Genomic DNA, 16,460 nt, shown 5'->3' on the forward strand with positions numbered 1-16,460 from the left:
GGGAGGGGCGAGGCGGGCACTTCCTCCCCTGCCCCGCCCCCGCCGCGGTGGTGCGCGTGCGCCGGGTGGGGCGCTGCTGCGTCACGCAGCGCGTGGCGCCGGGGTGACCCGGAAGTGGAAAGGTCCCGGTGGGCCGCGGTGAGGAGCCGGCCGGTGGCGGCGGAGGGGGCCGGGGCCGGGGCCGGGGCCGCGCACTCTCCCCCCGCCCCCCCCCCCGGGAAGGCGCCGCCGGGCCGGGCCGGGCCGGGCCGGGCTGGGCCGGGCCAGCGGGAGCCGGGCGGGCCGGGAGCCAAGCAAGCTGCGCCCGGCGCGGCGGCGGCGGGGGAAGGGGCCAGAGGCCGGGCCGGGCCGCTGCGCCTGGCCCGCGGGGCCGTTGGGCTGAGGAGAGCGACCAGTGGCGCCCCTGGTGTTACTCGTTGTTGGGGCTGCAGCCGTGGTTTTCGGCGCACAGTTTAGAGCTAGAGGTAAAAGAAGGGAAGAGCCAGCTGAGGGGCTGTCCTGTGCGTCCTCCGTGGGCCTCGGCCCCAGAGCAGAGGCGGAGGCAGGAGTCGCTGCGTCCTGCGTCACCCGTGGTGGGAAAGACACATCTCAGAAAACGTGTGCGCTCGGGAGGGAGCTGCTAAGAGGGGGCAATAGGAGATGCAGAAAAGTCTCTGTATTTCGTTGTTGCCTCTCCAGAGCTTAAGTGCGTTCCTCAAAGACTTCAGGTCGAGTCAGCAAATTTGACCCTGTTCTAGCAGCTGCCGCTCTGCAGGGAAGTCTGCTGGGTCTTTGGTGGTGGTTCAAATAAGCAAAGAAGAACAGGGGCATCCTGGATACCGGAATGCCTTGCCATGTTTCTTGTCACCGAGGTGGCTTTGGTTTGTTAATGATCTCGTGATTGCTTAATGTAAAACACAGGGACAGTCTTGGGATTGTAATTCAAGAGCTTCCCCAGCACTGTCACAGGTCCAAGCTCCTCTGTGTGAATCTTGTATTGTTTTCTGCAGTGTGAGCTATCTTCAGTGTGATGTCTTCCTCCTTTGTCCTCTCTCTTCCTCCTGCTCAGTGTTTCTGAAGCCTTGTAATTAAGGTGTTCTTTACTGAAGCTGGAAAATACAAATTCTAGCGCCCTCGGGTTGGGAGACTTGGGTTTTCTGTTTTAGCTAACCACTAATACTCACTAAACTGCTATGGCTCCACTCTTTTGTTAAAATAGAGCTCTTGCAATGACTGACTTGGTTTTTGTAATTAAAAAAAAAACCTTTACTAATATATAAAACAATTTAAAGGCTCTCCAACTGGCATCTTGTCTCTGACGCTGGGCGGTCACATGTTTAGTGATACAGTATAATTAGGGGAGATACAGGAAAACTGCTTCCCTTGATATATTCTCTGAGTTCCCAGTTAACTCAGTTCTGAGGCAGTAAATACGACGCGGTTCTTGTTTCAGTCTTCAAGAACATTGTTCAGTATTAATAGCTGCTCCTAGTAGTTTGGATTACGCTCACTTGTTCTTCAGAAGTAGGTGGTTTTTAATGGGAGCGTAATCTTTGGACTAGGGAGCGTGTTGAGTGCGCTTCATAGGGCATTCAAATTTTAGTTTAAAACACATTAATATCATCCAGTGCTTTTAAGTGGGTGTATCCATTTTAAATTTGGTCCTAAGTGTGTATTTTTATATGCATTAGAAACTGACCTTTACAACATTCTCAGATTACTAGTTTTCAGTTGTTGTCCAGTTTGAACACAGTCAGTCACCCTAGTGTTTGATGGGAACTTCCTTCTTGATGATATGACAGAGTTAATTTTTATTTTTCCTACCTAGAGTATCTTCCTTGATCCCATTATGAAAAAATGTTTAGAAAAGGAAAAAAACGACACAGCAGCAGCAGCTCACAAAGCAGTGAAATCAGTACTAAAAGCAAGGTAAGCTGAATTTGGTATATACCCTCAGTTTATGGAAAGATATTCATTTGCAGTGAGCTGACAGTTCAGTGGTTCACTTACACTGACATTCGGCTGTGATTTCCGTAAAGTGCCATGTTCCACCAGGGAGAGCTTTCTATTTCACTTATTCCTCAGATTGAATTATGAGATTTAAAACACTGTGCAAGTATGAGCCCTTGGATTCTGAGAGGTCTGCTTGATTACTTCCACAGTGAAGTCCACAAACACAAGAGAGCTTCTGGCAGCACATGGTAAAGTTTGCAGGAAGAAGTACTACGTTTGTGTTCTGTAGTGCTAAATATTGCCTTTAAGAAGGTGTCTGGTGCTTGGCACCAAGTGTGAGTTCAGTTCTTCAAAGTCGGCTGCCCAATATCTCTTAAAAAGTATTCTTCATTTGGGATTATATGTCCATTTTATTTGATTGGTTTTGGGACAATCGGTTGAATGTTCTGGATATTCCAAGGTGGCGTTTCACTTCTCTGGCACTGCTGTAGGACATGTTATTTCAAGAACTGGTGACAAGTGCGTAGTTGTCATTTTCTTCGAGATTAAGATGCAGTAACAGAAGAGTCTGTAGGTAAACTTAGGTTCATTTTCTCTTTTTCTTTGACTCCCTCCTCCTTTCAAAATATTTATGGACTGCTCAGGGGCTCCTGATGAATTTATATCAAACCTAAGTTACAATGAGGCAGAAAGATAACTTCAGAAAAGGCATAATTTTTATTTTTTTCCCATTGCAGTGCTCTTTAAATAGTTGAAAAACATAAATATTTATTTATTTTTAAAAAGTGTAGAGGCAGGGCAACTAAAAGCAAATTGTTAACATGTTCTTAGTAACTTACGTTGTTATTGTTTTTGTTTGTCTTTAGTCTGTAGATTCCAGTCTTGGGGGACTTTCCAGGTCTAGTACTGTGGCTAGTCTAGATACAGACTCTACAAAAAGTTCAGGTATGTAATCAAGAGTTTGAGTAGATATGTATAGAGCGGGATTAATTTTATGCATGTTCATATAAAAGAGTGGAAAATCAAAAAGCTTAAAGTATGTATTTTTAATGATTGCAAGTGAAGCTGTGAGATGGCTTGCTGACTAACACGTGTTTAACTCCAGTCCTATAAGGTATTATCAATCATTCATCTAGTATTAAGTGATTTTATTTTTTTTTTAAGATAAAGTGTCTGAACAAGAAAAACTCAGTTAGTTACACAGCACAAATCAGATACAACTTTTTAGAAGCTACGTTTCGTGCTTTTATAAATTTAATTTTGCACTTAGATCTAGTAACTAGAGTAAGAGTTCATTTTATTTGCTCTTGCTCACCAGATCACAGTGCAACGCTGTTGAACCAACCCCCTCCTTTTTTTTTTTTTAAATCAACTATAGAAAAGTAGAATCAGCTTTTGAATTCATATGAAATTATTGCCTTTGCCAAGGGCTGTTCTGGCTGTATAATAAAATGTCAACTCACAAGAGTTCATTAAAGGGAGGAATTAATATATTGTGGTAAGGTGAACTGTTTGATAAAAGTCAGCAAAAATTGTATGGAATTTAATGTTTGCTTCATTAACATGAAAGAAGACTAGAATTCCTGTTCTTTAGAATTGTTTGGTTGTATTTTCTTGCAGGACAAAGCAATAGTAACTCTGATACGTGCGCAGAATTCAGAGTTAAATATGTTGGTGCCATTGAAAAACTGAAATACAGTGAGAGCAAAAATCTAGAAGGGCCCTTGGACTTGATAAATTACATAGATGTTGCACAGGTAAGCGTATTACAAAAGACATTACCAGCAATGTCGGAACATCTCAAGCTGAGGTGTGTTTCTGGTAAATTTTGGACTTACCCGAGTAAGGTAACTTACTGAAAAAATCTACTCAAGACATTACGTTACAGTCTTGAAAGCTGTCATACTCGCTTCCATCCTATTGCTCTATCTAGAGCAGCTGGAGAAGATGCACCCAAAAAGCAGTTCTGAAGAAGCAGACTCGGAATGAAGGCCCTTTTCACAAGTCATTACTGAATGACTAGCCCAACTGAAAGCTATTATACTCTCCTCAATACTGCTAGGAATAGTAACCGGGGAAAGAATATCTGCTCAGTACTATAGAAGAAGTTTTGCTACGGAGGACAATGCCAGTTTCTGCTTAAAATTACTTATGAACCTGTGACCAAAGAACCTGAATAATATTTGGGTTGCGATTGCCAAATTGTGTTGGCTTTTAGTACAAAAATAATATACAGCCAATAAGTGTCTGTTCTTGTTAGGTAGCTGGTCACTTCTCCCTTTAAAAGTACAGAATGTCTGTTTATCTTACAGCAACATGACACTTTCAGTATCTGAATATATGGTAAAGCTATTTTTACAGCTAAGCAGGAAAGTGCTGCCGATGTTGAACATCACCCAGGGTCAGTGCAGCATGACAGAGTAAGCAATGTTTTTCTGCCCATCTGATTTGCCTCCAACATCCTATAATGGAACATGGGGCCAGAAACCTCCAGAGATTATAAATTCCTCTGGAATCATGTAGTATTTCACATAAGATAAAGAGATTGGACGAGTGCAGGAGCGGGAGACCCCACGCAGTAAGAGGTGGGCTGAAATAGTGACGTTAGTGATTCACTGGACTGAAGTACACTCACACTTATGTTTTCTACTATGTATCTTCATTGTTTATGATCTTTGTACACTAAAGGCTTTTGTTTGTTTCTTTCCAAAGCAAGATGGAAAGTTACCTTTTGTTCCAGGTGAAGAGGAGTTTATTATGGGAGTTTCCAAATACGGCATTAAAGTTTCAACATCTGATCAATATGTAAGTGATTAATAACAAAATGTTTTTTGGGGGAGAGCTGAAAAGTGTTTTCATTTATTTCTCTGATAGATAATCTGTGTAACCAAGATGTCACTCCTGGCTTTAAGTAAAAGTAAGGAAATTATAACAGGCTCTTGCAGCAGCACTGCCTCAGTCAGCATCTTCTGAAAGCTGTCTGTATTTTCCTTGGTGGACTGGTTGAATTTATGGTAAGAATCCATGCCATCTGGGAGAAATAGAGTACCAGGCAAAAGTCAAACATGCCTTTATACTCTTAGGTCCAGTCATCTTTTCTCTATGGCTATTCTGCCATCCTCTCAGGTGGAATGACTGTGTGGCATGACTGTGATGGCCAAGCCCAGATTCCTCATTGTTTTCCGAGTTAATAATTCCTGATTATGTTGTTGTGGGGAGAAAAGAAAGAAGTTTTTTTTTGAAAGGTACTTGAGTTGAGTTCCTTTTTAAAGTTCCAGTCTAGAGCTCCTAATCCAAGACTTTAGGTTCACTCCAGCATTGAAGCCTCATGTTTCCACTTTTTGGAGCCTCTTTTTGTGTTTGCGTTATTTCTTATATGTAGTTTGTTTTCCTTTAGCACACATCAGATAGCTATTTTGCTAAAAATAAAAACGCAGTCCCTTCCCCAGGGCCGGTTTATTGCTTTTGTATAGCTTTAAACTGCAGTCATGTGGCTTCCTTCTGGTTGCCCTCAGAGCCCCAGATACCATAAATACTTGGCCTTATGAAGTCATGACCTATCAAAAGCCCTCCAATGCCTATTCATAAAAAGCCTCCGTGAACTGTGAGGACAGTGAACAGTGTTGCTCAATAGCTGAATATTCGGAAGAAAGCCAAAAAATTTCCTTTGGTCCCTTTGGAAAAGAAAATGCTCGTTTCTAATGCCCGAGAGGAAATTTAGCGTTTGTTACTCAAACTTTTAATTCCTTTGGGTTTTGTTCTTGCTGTCCTCCTGAATTCTTAATTCTCATTGAGAACATAGGTTATAGTATTTAAATTCCTCTGCGCTTTAACAAAAGGTGAAATGGATAATTTAAGCCTTTTATTCATCGCTTTTCTGGCTTCAAGCTGAAAGCACGAACAAACTGACAAAGCCTTCTGTGATTAAGCTAGCTTGCACTGGCTTTTTTTATTGCATTACATTCCATGTTCAAAATTCTAGCTTTTTTGCATCTGTGTCACTGTTGAAGTTTAATTTCTGCCTTAACATGTTAGTACCCCTAACTCTCTTACAGATATCCAAGGTGGAAAGGTTATTTTCCCTGCATTCAGGCAAAGAATTTAGTCTCTTGTGTCTTGGAGGGAAATGTGATTATTTATAGAGTTCAGTGATTTGTGGATTACTTTGTAGATAGGCTACACAGGATTTCAGATGCTAAAAAGAGAGCTGAGTGAAGGATACAACAATTTTTCTTAAATGGCTTTAAGTCAACATTTAAGAAGTTTTTTATTAGTGACTGAAATACTTACAGATACGTAATGCACTCATGCATTTCTATTGTTTGTGGGTGCAATCCCTAGAAAGCAAACACACAAAAGTATTTATAGAAGCAACACTGAGGCTTTGGCCTTCTTCTCATTCTGTTTGTGTGTATTTGTACATTTTATATATATATATATATATGTGTGTGTGTGTGTATATATATGTGTATATATACATACATGTATGGCACAGTTTGTCCATTGCCATCTCATTTCTCTCTCAACTGCAGAATCCCCTCATAACCAAATACTGGAAGGAGGGGAGGAAATGAATTTACAGGGGGACTAAGCACTTTAAAGAATTCTGGTTACCTGTAAGTAGCCTCCCTCTTTTAGTGATAATCCACGTGTACATTAGCACTGTAGTGAGTCCCAAGCAGTAACTCTAAAAAGTTATTTGGAGGCAAATCTTGGAATCTTTCATGCGGAGACTGGATGGCGGATCCAGTAAGTTCCACGTCATTTCCAGCTGCCTTCAGCATGGTTTAATGGTTGGTGAAGGTATGAATAGAGCTGTGAGTCAGTGCTAGTGGGTGTCAGGGATGGAGATGGTTTTTCAACAAGGTCGTCTTACGTAGCTGGAGCTCTGGCAGTGTATTCTGTGGACAGCTCTGTCTCGATAGTGTCACAGCAGACTACATCAGTAAGCTCACTGTCCATTTGCACAGCCTCTCTATGGAAACAGCCATTCCTTCAGACCTTTCAGCTACTGATAGGAACAAGGGAGTGTTTTGATGCCATCAACATAGGGAAAAAGCTGTCTTTAGGTCATAGTGTAGCTTTAACCCTAGAGGTGGTATGACTGGGAATAAAACAGGTGAATACAATTGGTAGTGTAGGATGGCTTGAAAAGGAAGGCTTTGTAGAGTAGGTCTGCAAGAGACTTTTTTTTTCATACTGAAGAAAATGATTCTGAAGATTCTTTTTGAATGGCCAAGATCAGAACTGGAACAGTGACATAACTTGCCGATAAAGCTTTTCAAATACAGCTTTCTTAAATACAAGATGTGTTATATCAAAAAGATATGTTTTATAAAACTCTCCGCTTGACCATGCTACGTGCAGGATCCTTTCTTAGTTTCATTTCTCAGTATAGTTTAATTCCTGCATTTTAAGGAAAGGAATCCTTAAAAAGAGGTGGAATGAGGCACTGGAGCCAGGCAAGCAGACCCTCCAGCTACTAAGTCAGTCAGGTGTTAGAAGTGAAATCTTGCTGTGATGATGTAGAACTAACCAGTCCAGAGAAGATGAAGTAGTGCATAGGAGAAGAGGAAGCAGAGGAAAAAGGTGGCCCTGGCAACCAGTTTGCTGTAGAATTTTTCTCTGTTGCTTGTTACAAGGGTGGAAAAGAAGGGGATCGTATTTACGAACTTGTCAAGTACCTGATAGTTGGAGAAGTGGAACTGGAAAGACTACACCCATTACTTAGCTATCAGGATGCTCTTAATTCCTTTTCTTATATCATAGTAGTTTAGATTTCTCTGAGAGCATCATGACAGCAAGAGATGAAAACTGCTTCTCCTCTAGAGAAGGGTTACTGCCTTTCTTTCCTTCTGGCCATAGGGTAGTAAAAGAATCACAGTACTGATGCGAAGCCAAAAGTAATGTCAGTGATCGATCTCCGTGTCCAAGACACCAAAGCAGATGATAGCATATTGCTAAGGTTGGGGGAAGGTGGTCTTGACTGTAATGGATCTAAATGGGCCTTGTGAGCCTTGCAGCCACCTTCAGAAAGCAACAGCGAGCACGGTAGTAGAAGGGGGCTGAGCCCTGCCTGAGATTTGGAGAGAAACTCCAAAGGCTGACAACGCTTGCTGGAAGTGCTGACAACCAATAGAAACAGTCTCATACCAAAGCATGAGCATTTAATCTTTTTTATTTTATTAATGCAGATGTAGCCCTAGTAACTGGGAGGTCTTGGGGTGCTTAGAACGCTGAAAGGGAGCAGAATTTAGTGGGCATGGCATTGAATACAGCAATGGGGTTGGTGCCACTGTTTTGGCTGGTGCTAAGGATAAAGTCACCTGGGCAGGCAGGCGCTCACAACCCTGAGTGCTGGTACCCAAAGGAAGTGGTATGTGTTCCAGTGGTTTGCACTCCCTCCCTTTTCAGCTCAGGGGCAGTTAAAACACAGTTTTTAACTTTTGTCCACATTAAGTCATGCAGATGTCTGGCATGTGGGGGGGCACGAACAATTTAATTAATGGATGTGATGCAAGGGGAACAAGGAGCTTCGGGAACTCGGGGACTGTCGTTTAGATGAGAACGACCAATAGAGTGTGCAGATTCTAATGGACAAAAAAAAAAAAAAAAAAAAAAACAAATAACTGAAAATGGACAGGGAAGCAACAAGCAGTAAAGTGCTTCCTCGGACCAGGCCCACTGGCAGGAAATAAGGTGGCATTAGGCAAGTTAAGCACAGAAGGTGAGTGGGAATAGGTGGGGAAATAAATATATGCTTTGGTAATATGGCCAGGTATAATAGTCAGCATATGAATGCAACTCTAGAACAGAAGCAAAAATCAAAACTAAAATTTTTTAAATGGTGGTTAACAAAAAAAAAAATCTTGATGAATTCTCAATTAACAGTTTATATTTCTGATTTTAACAAAGAGTACTTTTCTCCTGTAGAAATCTAAAGTATTCTTTTGAAAGAGACAGGAATCAAAACATGCAGAAAGCTGAAATAGTTGTTGCACTGTTCCAGAGTAACTTTTATTTGCCAAATGGTTTCAGGATGTGTTACATAGGCATGCTCTTTATTTAATTGTACGGATGGTCTGCTATGATGATGGTCTGGGCGCAGGAAAAAGTTTACTGGCTTTGAAGACAACAGATGCAGCCTCTGAAGAATGCAGCCTCTGGGTATATCAGTGCAATAGTTTGGTAAGAGTTTGTTTATAGTATTTAATTTAGGTATCAATATTTTGATCTTAAAAAGAGACTGTGAAACCCAAAGGCCTTGTATATTGCCTTTTGATAAGAACATAAACATGCTCTGGGCAAGGAGAGGGATAAGTTCCACAGATTGTATTTGATCAGTGTTGAGGAAAACAGGGATCTACTTTCCCTAAAATTGCAGGTGCATGTACAGGCCTGAGAAAGCTCTTTGCACCCCAAGAGTGCTATCGTAGCTGCAAAGGACAATCCTCCATTTGAATTGTCACAGACAAAAACCTCTTAAGATCTGACAGAGCAGGGAGGGATTGAGTAACAATCCTGGTAAGAGAGAATGCGTTCAATATTTATAAGCAAGGGAAGCGATCTCCTCTTAAAGTAGGAGAATTCATTGTCAAGATACTATGGCATCCACACTTAGCGGCACTGGGGGAGCACATAAACTGACTTTCTGAATGCCAGTATCATGCTATGATGAACGCTAACACATCTGACTCGGTTCAAAAGAGCTCATTTAAACAGCTTCCAACATGTCATTGCAGATCACAGAATTCAAATTAAATCTCACTTGTGCTATTCCATTCTGCAAGTCTCTGCCAAAAGAATGATAAAGGTCACGTTTCGCTTTAAATGAGTTTTGAGAAATTCAGAAGGTCTTCAGAAAGTATTAATTATGTGTGTGTTTTTTATTTGATACAGGAACAAGCACAAGCTATTTGCAAAGTCTTATCTACAGCCTTTGATTCCGTTTTAATGTCAGAGAAGTCCTGATTTTCTTCAGCGGCACGTGACCATGTAGTACAAAGAGGCCTTTGTGTGTGTGAGGAGGAAACGGGGCTCGTTTGTGATGCTGCAGACTGGCCACTTAGGTGCACGCAAACTCAGAAAAGACTTACTGTGCAAAGAAGAGCCATGCAACACTGTACATGGTACTTTATCATTCCCCAAACGTGACTTGAAAAAAAAAAATCATTCCACCTTCAGTTTCCAGGACAGAGTTTTATATTTAACATGGATTTTTTTTCCTAAAGCATTATTTTGTATATTAATATCAGTACTGTAGAAATGTAAAATAAAACTGACACTTGCTTCTAACCCATTGTCTGTAAAATAATTTGAGTAGATTTCAGCTCTGCTTAAGTCATAAATCTTAGAACAACCCAGCAAGAGCAAAGTGTTAAGGAGTAGTGAGGGAGACCTTTATATCTCTAATTTAATCTTAGGTGTGCTGTCTACACCGTTTCTATGTTCAACCGCAAACCTACAACAGGTGTATTTGTGCTGCTTGGTTGTGTTTATCAATCACTTGAAAGAGTGGAAAGAACAACTTGGTATTGCTTAGGCAAAGTCAGAGAAGAGATGTAGCCAAAGTGATTTTAAAAGTAGTTTTATTTTTCCAGCCACTTGACTGGTTAGCAAGAGTAAAATTTATTAATCATGCTCTAATTATAAATCACTGCATCCAGGACATTGAAAATAAGAGTTGATTTTAGGTTATACAATATATACAGTTGCTCTGCAACTAAACAAAATAAAAACAACTGAATATTATACATCTCATAGCATTCTAAGCTGTATTTTTAATGTCATTTGCTCCTTTTTAAACAGTTAACACAGCAACCTAATAGTCTGTCCATTAACAGGATTTTTTTTTGAATCATGATTTTAATCAGGTTTGAAAAGTTGTATGAAATATGCCAAAATTTTGGACTTAAAATTCTTCATTTTATATTATAAATAGATATCTACACTCTCTAGAATTTTTTTTTTCTTCTGCCAGAGGAGCAAACTGTGAGAAAACATTATTGAAAAATCTAGGGAAAAATCTTGCTTAGCTGCTCTTTATTGGTCCCTAAGATTTTATCTATCTGCACAGTTACTGCTATCACACTGTATTCTAAAGGTTTCCTAGTTCAAGCGACTAGCTAACAGGGTTGTGACATTGGAAAGTGTATGCCTCTTCTAGCAGAACCGAAATTAAATTTGCATCGTTTGTTTAACTTGACAAGTTGTTACATACACTATAAGATTCTGTGTTAAAAATACTGTACATTAGGAGATCTGTGCAAAATAATATGCCCATTTACTCTCTAGACTCTATCAAGGATAGAAACATACAAAATAGTGTTGCAAACTGAACATACCAGGAAGTGAATAAAACTGTAGTGCTAAACTATTACTCTATTATTTTACTGGGAACTTTGAAAATACAGACTAATTTGCTTCAACTTGCAACAAAAATATCTTGAAACATTCCAGTTTGTTCCCCATTTATACTGCAGCAACAGCATCTAGAAAAATGAAGGTTATGTGTATACGTGGCTGTACCCACACATTTCAGAGGCTATCAACCAACTGTACCATTTAAGAAAGGTGATATAAGGTAAGAAAGATCAGTGTTGCTCTTCCAGCATTAACACAATGCAATTTTTCTCCAAATAAGCCTGTGTAGGCCTGTTTTCCGTTCTGTTACACGTAAGATGGCCCATTTAAACACCATTTGTCAGAAATTCAAAGTTCTCTTGATAAATCTAGAGATACGCTATTCACAAAATGTGATCAAAGCCAATGTGACCTAGACGCTGATTTTTCTTAGCCTAAGCCATCAGTTGTTTCCCATAGCATAAGCAATCTCACGATATACAAACAAAGTGATATCAGATTTCCATTGATGTTTTGTATTCCATCGACCAAGTGGGAATTATCATCGGCCTAGCCTTTTTTCACAAATTAGTAAAACAAATTCAACAACAGTGTAGCTACCATATATGTGGGTATATTATATAAATACAGAGTGAGCTAGCAAACTCTTATTGTTTGCAAGGTAGTGGCACACAAATTTTATAAAATAGAACATAATGTAGTGTACTTGTGAGGTGTTGGATACCTTATTGACCAAGGATAATTATTTAAGTGTTCCACCAAATATGTCCGCTGTGTGAACACATTGCTGGACGATTAAGAAAATTCAAGAATTAAAAAAAAAAAAGTCTAAACGTTATAATGATACGAGTGTAAGAAATGCTCTGCGATCCATCATCATAGCTAAGTACATTTCAGGAAGTGCAGTTTTCATATCCTTGAGTTAATTTAATAACTCAGTAATATTGCCATAGTTTAGTTAACCAGCAGTAGTCACAGTAAATGACTAAAATGGATGTAACATACATAAAGAACATTTAAAAAACAGGTTACACACACGTGCAGCATAGAAAATGAAACAGTCTCAAGCTCACAAAATTAGAACTAGAAGGTTCAACGACCAACACAGATTTCAGAAAACTTTAAGCAAATATCTACATCCATTCTGAAAGAAAAAAAGTTTCTCCTGTGGTAAACTGAAACACTTTCTTTTTTACCTGGCCAAAGACACCCAGTTAAAGTAGTTTCTTCCGCTATAGCTGACATCCTGGATGAAAGCCAGTATGGCGAGATGCTGAATTAGTCCAATTTAGAACTACTCAGCAGCTTGCAACTTTTGAGTCCAACACTTCAAATGGTATTGAGAATTGGATAAATTCACTGCCCTGTTACAGATGTACGCAATTTATCTGACTGGGGAAGCAACACTGAACTGTGGTATTGTCACGTTACAAAAGGCAGAATAAAATTACAGTGAATCCACTGAAAAGAATATTCATAATAATATTTTGATGTTCACACATTTATATGGATATTCATTGTTAAAGCTTTTCAGTTCACCTTGAAAAATACAGGAAGAGGGTTTTTTTAAAGTGTAAACTGCTCATGAGAAGTTTTCACATAGAAAAAGTTTTAAAAGTTCCAAAATCAGAATGATGGTAGTAAAAAAGTTAGCTACAGTACCTAGAACTTGGGCAGTGCTCTGGCAAGATGTTTGCAGATAGGTAGATGAAATGAAACAGAGGAAAACTTATTTCTATGACCGCTGGAAATGAGAAATGTTTCCATTTATCAGTAGCAATTTAGTCAACAATAAAGTGCACAAATGATACAGGGAAAGCTCCTTTCCGACTGGGATCCCCATCAATGTGGCCAATCTGAAAGAGGATATTTTTCAAGTTAGTCTCAAAAAGGCATTACAGCATCAGAAAACTGAACACCAGCAACCTTCCTGCTTGTAACATTATGACAAGTCTCCCCATCTTTCTGCAGTGATTCTTTTTATTTTGCTGAAAGGAAAGGAACATTATCAGAAAATTCAGTGCCTCAGGATGCATTTGCTATTCAGCTCTAAATATTTTTCAAATTCTTCTTTATCCAGCTCTTGGAAAGTAACACCTCTTAATGCAATACCAGAGCAGCATCCTTTCAGCGCATTTTGGAATGCCTGGCAGCCCATGTTCGGCCTGTGTTAAGTTGCTTCTGCATCCCCCCTCTCAATAAGCACTGAAAGGTAAAAGGATGGATCAAGCTTCAAAAGATCTTAAGAGTCTGAGGGTGAATCATTTTGGGTTTATACAGCACTACTGTCATTTCAGATGCAATTTGGAGCGCTACTCTTTGCTAACTACCAGAATTAGGCAAGTGTTTGCTTGCATGCATAACAATTTTCCAATACTTTGCCTTAGCTAATGAGACTCTGGAGTGGTAAATAGTTGAGATGGTTTCCCAGCTCAAAGCACAGAACACCTTTTAGGTGTCTAAGATTGAGAAATCAGGAGAATACAAAGCTGTCTGCTGAGGATCCTCACACATCATCTTCAAAGATGATGAAATAGCAGCAGCTTCTTAACCTGCTGACAGCCCCCAAGAATTCCCTAGATCACACAGACAATATCCCCTGTGTATTGTAAACTCCACTAATCAGATTTCTTTTCTGAATGAGGAAAGCTAAAAGCTGAAGTTTTATTTTTGAACACAACAAATTTCTGGAATAGGGTTTCTGTAAGATGAAACTTCCTCTGTTCTTTGGGAACCCAAAGAAGAACTTCGGAAGTCAGTGTCCACCTCTAGATTTCATTCACTTCTTTCAAACTATGTTGATGCAAAATGCAAAATACTCACCCACCACTCCTGATCTTCTTCACCATCGACTACAATGATATCTCCCTCTGAAAAAGTTAGCTCATCTGGGTTATCTGCTACACAGTTGTAAATTGCTTTTACCCTCTTGGGTTTTGTTTTTGACTGAAATACAAAAAATATGTACATGTAAATACTACAGCACGGAAAAGACAAAACAGATTAGGGGTTGAACTAAAGAAAGCAGCAGAACTGCTTCCAACTGTTATTTTTCAAGTTACAGTTCAGCTAGATCCTTTAGGAGGAGTGTTCATGCTTCAGCCCGAGTTTGGCAGCATCCAAAGCCCTTCAGAACTGCTTTGCTACCAAGCTGGGCCAGACTTCCCTTAGCGATCTTCTTTGGCTCACCCGACCCTGCCTTCAGAGCTTTACACCGCTGCACAAAGTACCTTTTTATCCAGAAGACGGGCAGATGAAGACTAAGTGCTACAGAGCAAGGGTAACAGCAGCACTGTGAGAAAAGAGGCCGGAGCCACCTGCAAATATATACGCCCCTCCTTGACTTACTAAACCCATTTCAGCAACATCCAAAGCATCCAAACGTCCCCTGCCTGCTTGCAGTGTTTTGAGGACTGCAAACCACAGGAGTGGTCTGTCACCTCCTCCAAGATGAGAGTTCATGTTACTGCTCAGTAAGGAACGGCAATATTCCAATATCACAGTGGGACACCAAGCTTAGTTTTATTCTATTTGAAACGATGTCAACAATCACTTTGCTCTGCTATCATAGTATCCATGATCTTAGTCTCACGCCTCTCCCTGTGCGATCTGGCCTACTTCCATTCTCTGCTATATACTGCTGCTGCATGTGTTTCCAGCCTCCTTGCTCTCTGTTGCAGACCAGCAACCTGCATGGTCTTTCATTGCGAGGAGCGGGCAGGCAGAGCATAAGCATCCTCCCATCAATCCACACTTTTCTCCTGTTTCCCCAGCCTTGGTCAGCAAAAATCTCTCCTTTCTACCATAAGATGCCACAGCAGAGCTGCAAGTGCCATTTAGGTCACGAGACTTCTGTTAATGCAAGGGTTGCGTGGGACAGAGATTCTAGATGGCGTATGGAAAAAAAATTTCTCATCACCATCCTGGAGTTCCCTAGGGACAGGCCTAGTTAGGTTAGCCATCAAACAGAAAGCTTGGGAGGGGAGAAGAGATCCTGTCCACAACACTCCACTTTTCCCCACCAGAAAAATGCTCTGTTGTGGACAGCACCACCCGACAGCCCTCTAAAGTGCCATTCTAACGTTAGAGCTGAGCACTAAAAAAGGGGGAAGTGATGGGAAAAGAGGGAGACAGCATAATTCTCCTTCCCTGCAAGTGTCCATTTGCATTTTAGTATAAAAATGCTGACCTGCCCAGGCCAGGGATCCCCGTAAGCTCTATTCGAGGGGTACAACCCAGTGAGTTGGCATCCTTATACTGCTATTACAGTGACTCTGCTACATGCTCCATCTCAGTCAAGTTACAGTTTGAAACACAACCACCTTTCAGCTCAAGAGGAAAGAGCTTCTCACTGGTAAACAGTGACATAATTACTAACTTCAAAGAGCAGCAGTTACAGGTGTTTCTCACTCTTTAGAGGGCAAGGAAATTACAATAGATCCCATTCCTGGAAGACTAAAATCCTGCAGGCAAGTTCTCCATATATCTACAATATGGTTTCAAAAATATAAAATAGACAGAAAAAATGACGCATCAAGAATTTCACACTTGAAAAATATGCTGTTGGGCAAACGCAATCCCATCTCTATGAGAGATAAGTCACCGGCTGCACGCGTGTGTACAAGTGGAGCTCTTTTTTCTTTACTCAGGAGCACTTTTACAATCATTATCTAAGTCTGGGCTGGCCTCTCGATCCTCTGGCATGGGAAAGACGTAGCAAAGAAAGCTGGAGTATAAGGCTAAACGGAGTGATTTAGCCAAAGTGCTTTAGCTAGACTGATCTAGCTAAAGCTCTTTAGCTGAGGGGCCCTTGAATAAAGCCCTCAGTTAAGATGCTTTAGCTGGACTGATTTAGCTAAAGCACCTTAGCTAGCTCACACTGCTTGTGCTGGGCTCCCTTTCTTCTCTGTCCTGTGTCATACGAAAATTATCCAGCTGGTATTCTCAGTCACACAAAATTCACCCTACCGAAGCTCTAGAGGTATCTGGAAAGTCAGACTCATTCTTCATGTTACATACGATGAACATTAAGCAGTGGAGACACAGATTGTTCCTAAATACTATTCAGGATAGCCCACTCACTCATAACTAAAGCAATTTGTTCTATAACACAAACAGGAGGGAACAAGACAGAAAACTACTACAGCTCTAACTTATACAGAAAG

At 40.5% G+C, this 16,460-nt stretch overlaps 2 protein-coding genes across 6 annotated transcripts in view; one reads left to right on the forward strand and one right to left on the reverse strand.

Annotated features, from left to right (window-relative positions):
* Window positions 1-2: 2 nt before the first annotated feature.
* Window positions 3-10,227, forward strand: ITGB1BP1 (integrin subunit beta 1 binding protein 1). Of its 3 annotated transcripts, none has more exons than XM_068937220.1 (7): window positions 3-138; window positions 1,808-1,908; window positions 2,799-2,877; window positions 3,553-3,689; window positions 4,645-4,737; window positions 8,971-9,120; window positions 9,832-10,227. In XM_068937220.1, exons 2-7 carry the CDS (start codon window positions 1,837-1,839, stop codon window positions 9,901-9,903), a joined length of 603 nt encoding a protein of 200 aa, XP_068793321.1. In that variant the 5' UTR covers window positions 3-138; window positions 1,808-1,836; the 3' UTR covers window positions 9,904-10,227. The 3 variants fall into 3 exon arrangements, with proteins under 3 accessions (XP_068793321.1, XP_068793322.1, XP_009678646.1); XM_009680351.2 differs by lacking the exon at window positions 3-138 and adding an exon at window positions 284-464; XM_068937221.1 differs by lacking the exon at window positions 8,971-9,120.
* A 276-nt stretch (window positions 10,228-10,503) lies between these two features.
* The window catches only part of ASAP2 (ArfGAP with SH3 domain, ankyrin repeat and PH domain 2), a 96,095-nt gene continuing 90,138 nt past the window's right edge, over window positions 10,504-16,460 (reverse strand). For all 3 annotated transcript variants that reach the window (XM_068937217.1, XM_068937218.1, XM_068937219.1), the window contains 2 exons: window positions 14,119-14,241; window positions 10,504-13,151 (listed from right to left, as the gene is read on the reverse strand). In XM_068937217.1, the coding sequence (XP_068793318.1) occupies window positions 13,077-13,151; window positions 14,119-14,241 (198 nt within the window). In that variant the 3' untranslated portion in view covers window positions 10,504-13,076. The remainder of the gene's footprint in view (window positions 13,152-14,118; window positions 14,242-16,460) is intronic.

This window comes from Struthio camelus, chromosome 3, assembly GCF_040807025.1.
Source record: "Struthio camelus isolate bStrCam1 chromosome 3, bStrCam1.hap1, whole genome shotgun sequence".
Taxonomy (NCBI): domain Eukaryota; kingdom Metazoa; phylum Chordata; class Aves; order Struthioniformes; family Struthionidae; genus Struthio; species Struthio camelus.

Excerpts from the sequence above, each read along its gene's own strand:
- ITGB1BP1 (XM_068937220.1), top strand. The coding sequence starts at position 1,837 with ATGTTTAGAAAAGGAAAAAAACGACACAGCAGCAGCAGCTCACAAAGC. Across the intron at positions 2,878-3,552 it reads AGACTCTACAAAAAGTTCAG|GACAAAGCAATAGTAACTCT; the intron begins GTATGTAATCAA and ends ATTTTCTTGCAG. Across the intron at positions 3,690-4,644 it reads ATTACATAGATGTTGCACAG|CAAGATGGAAAGTTACCTTT; the intron begins GTAAGCGTATTA and ends TTCTTTCCAAAG.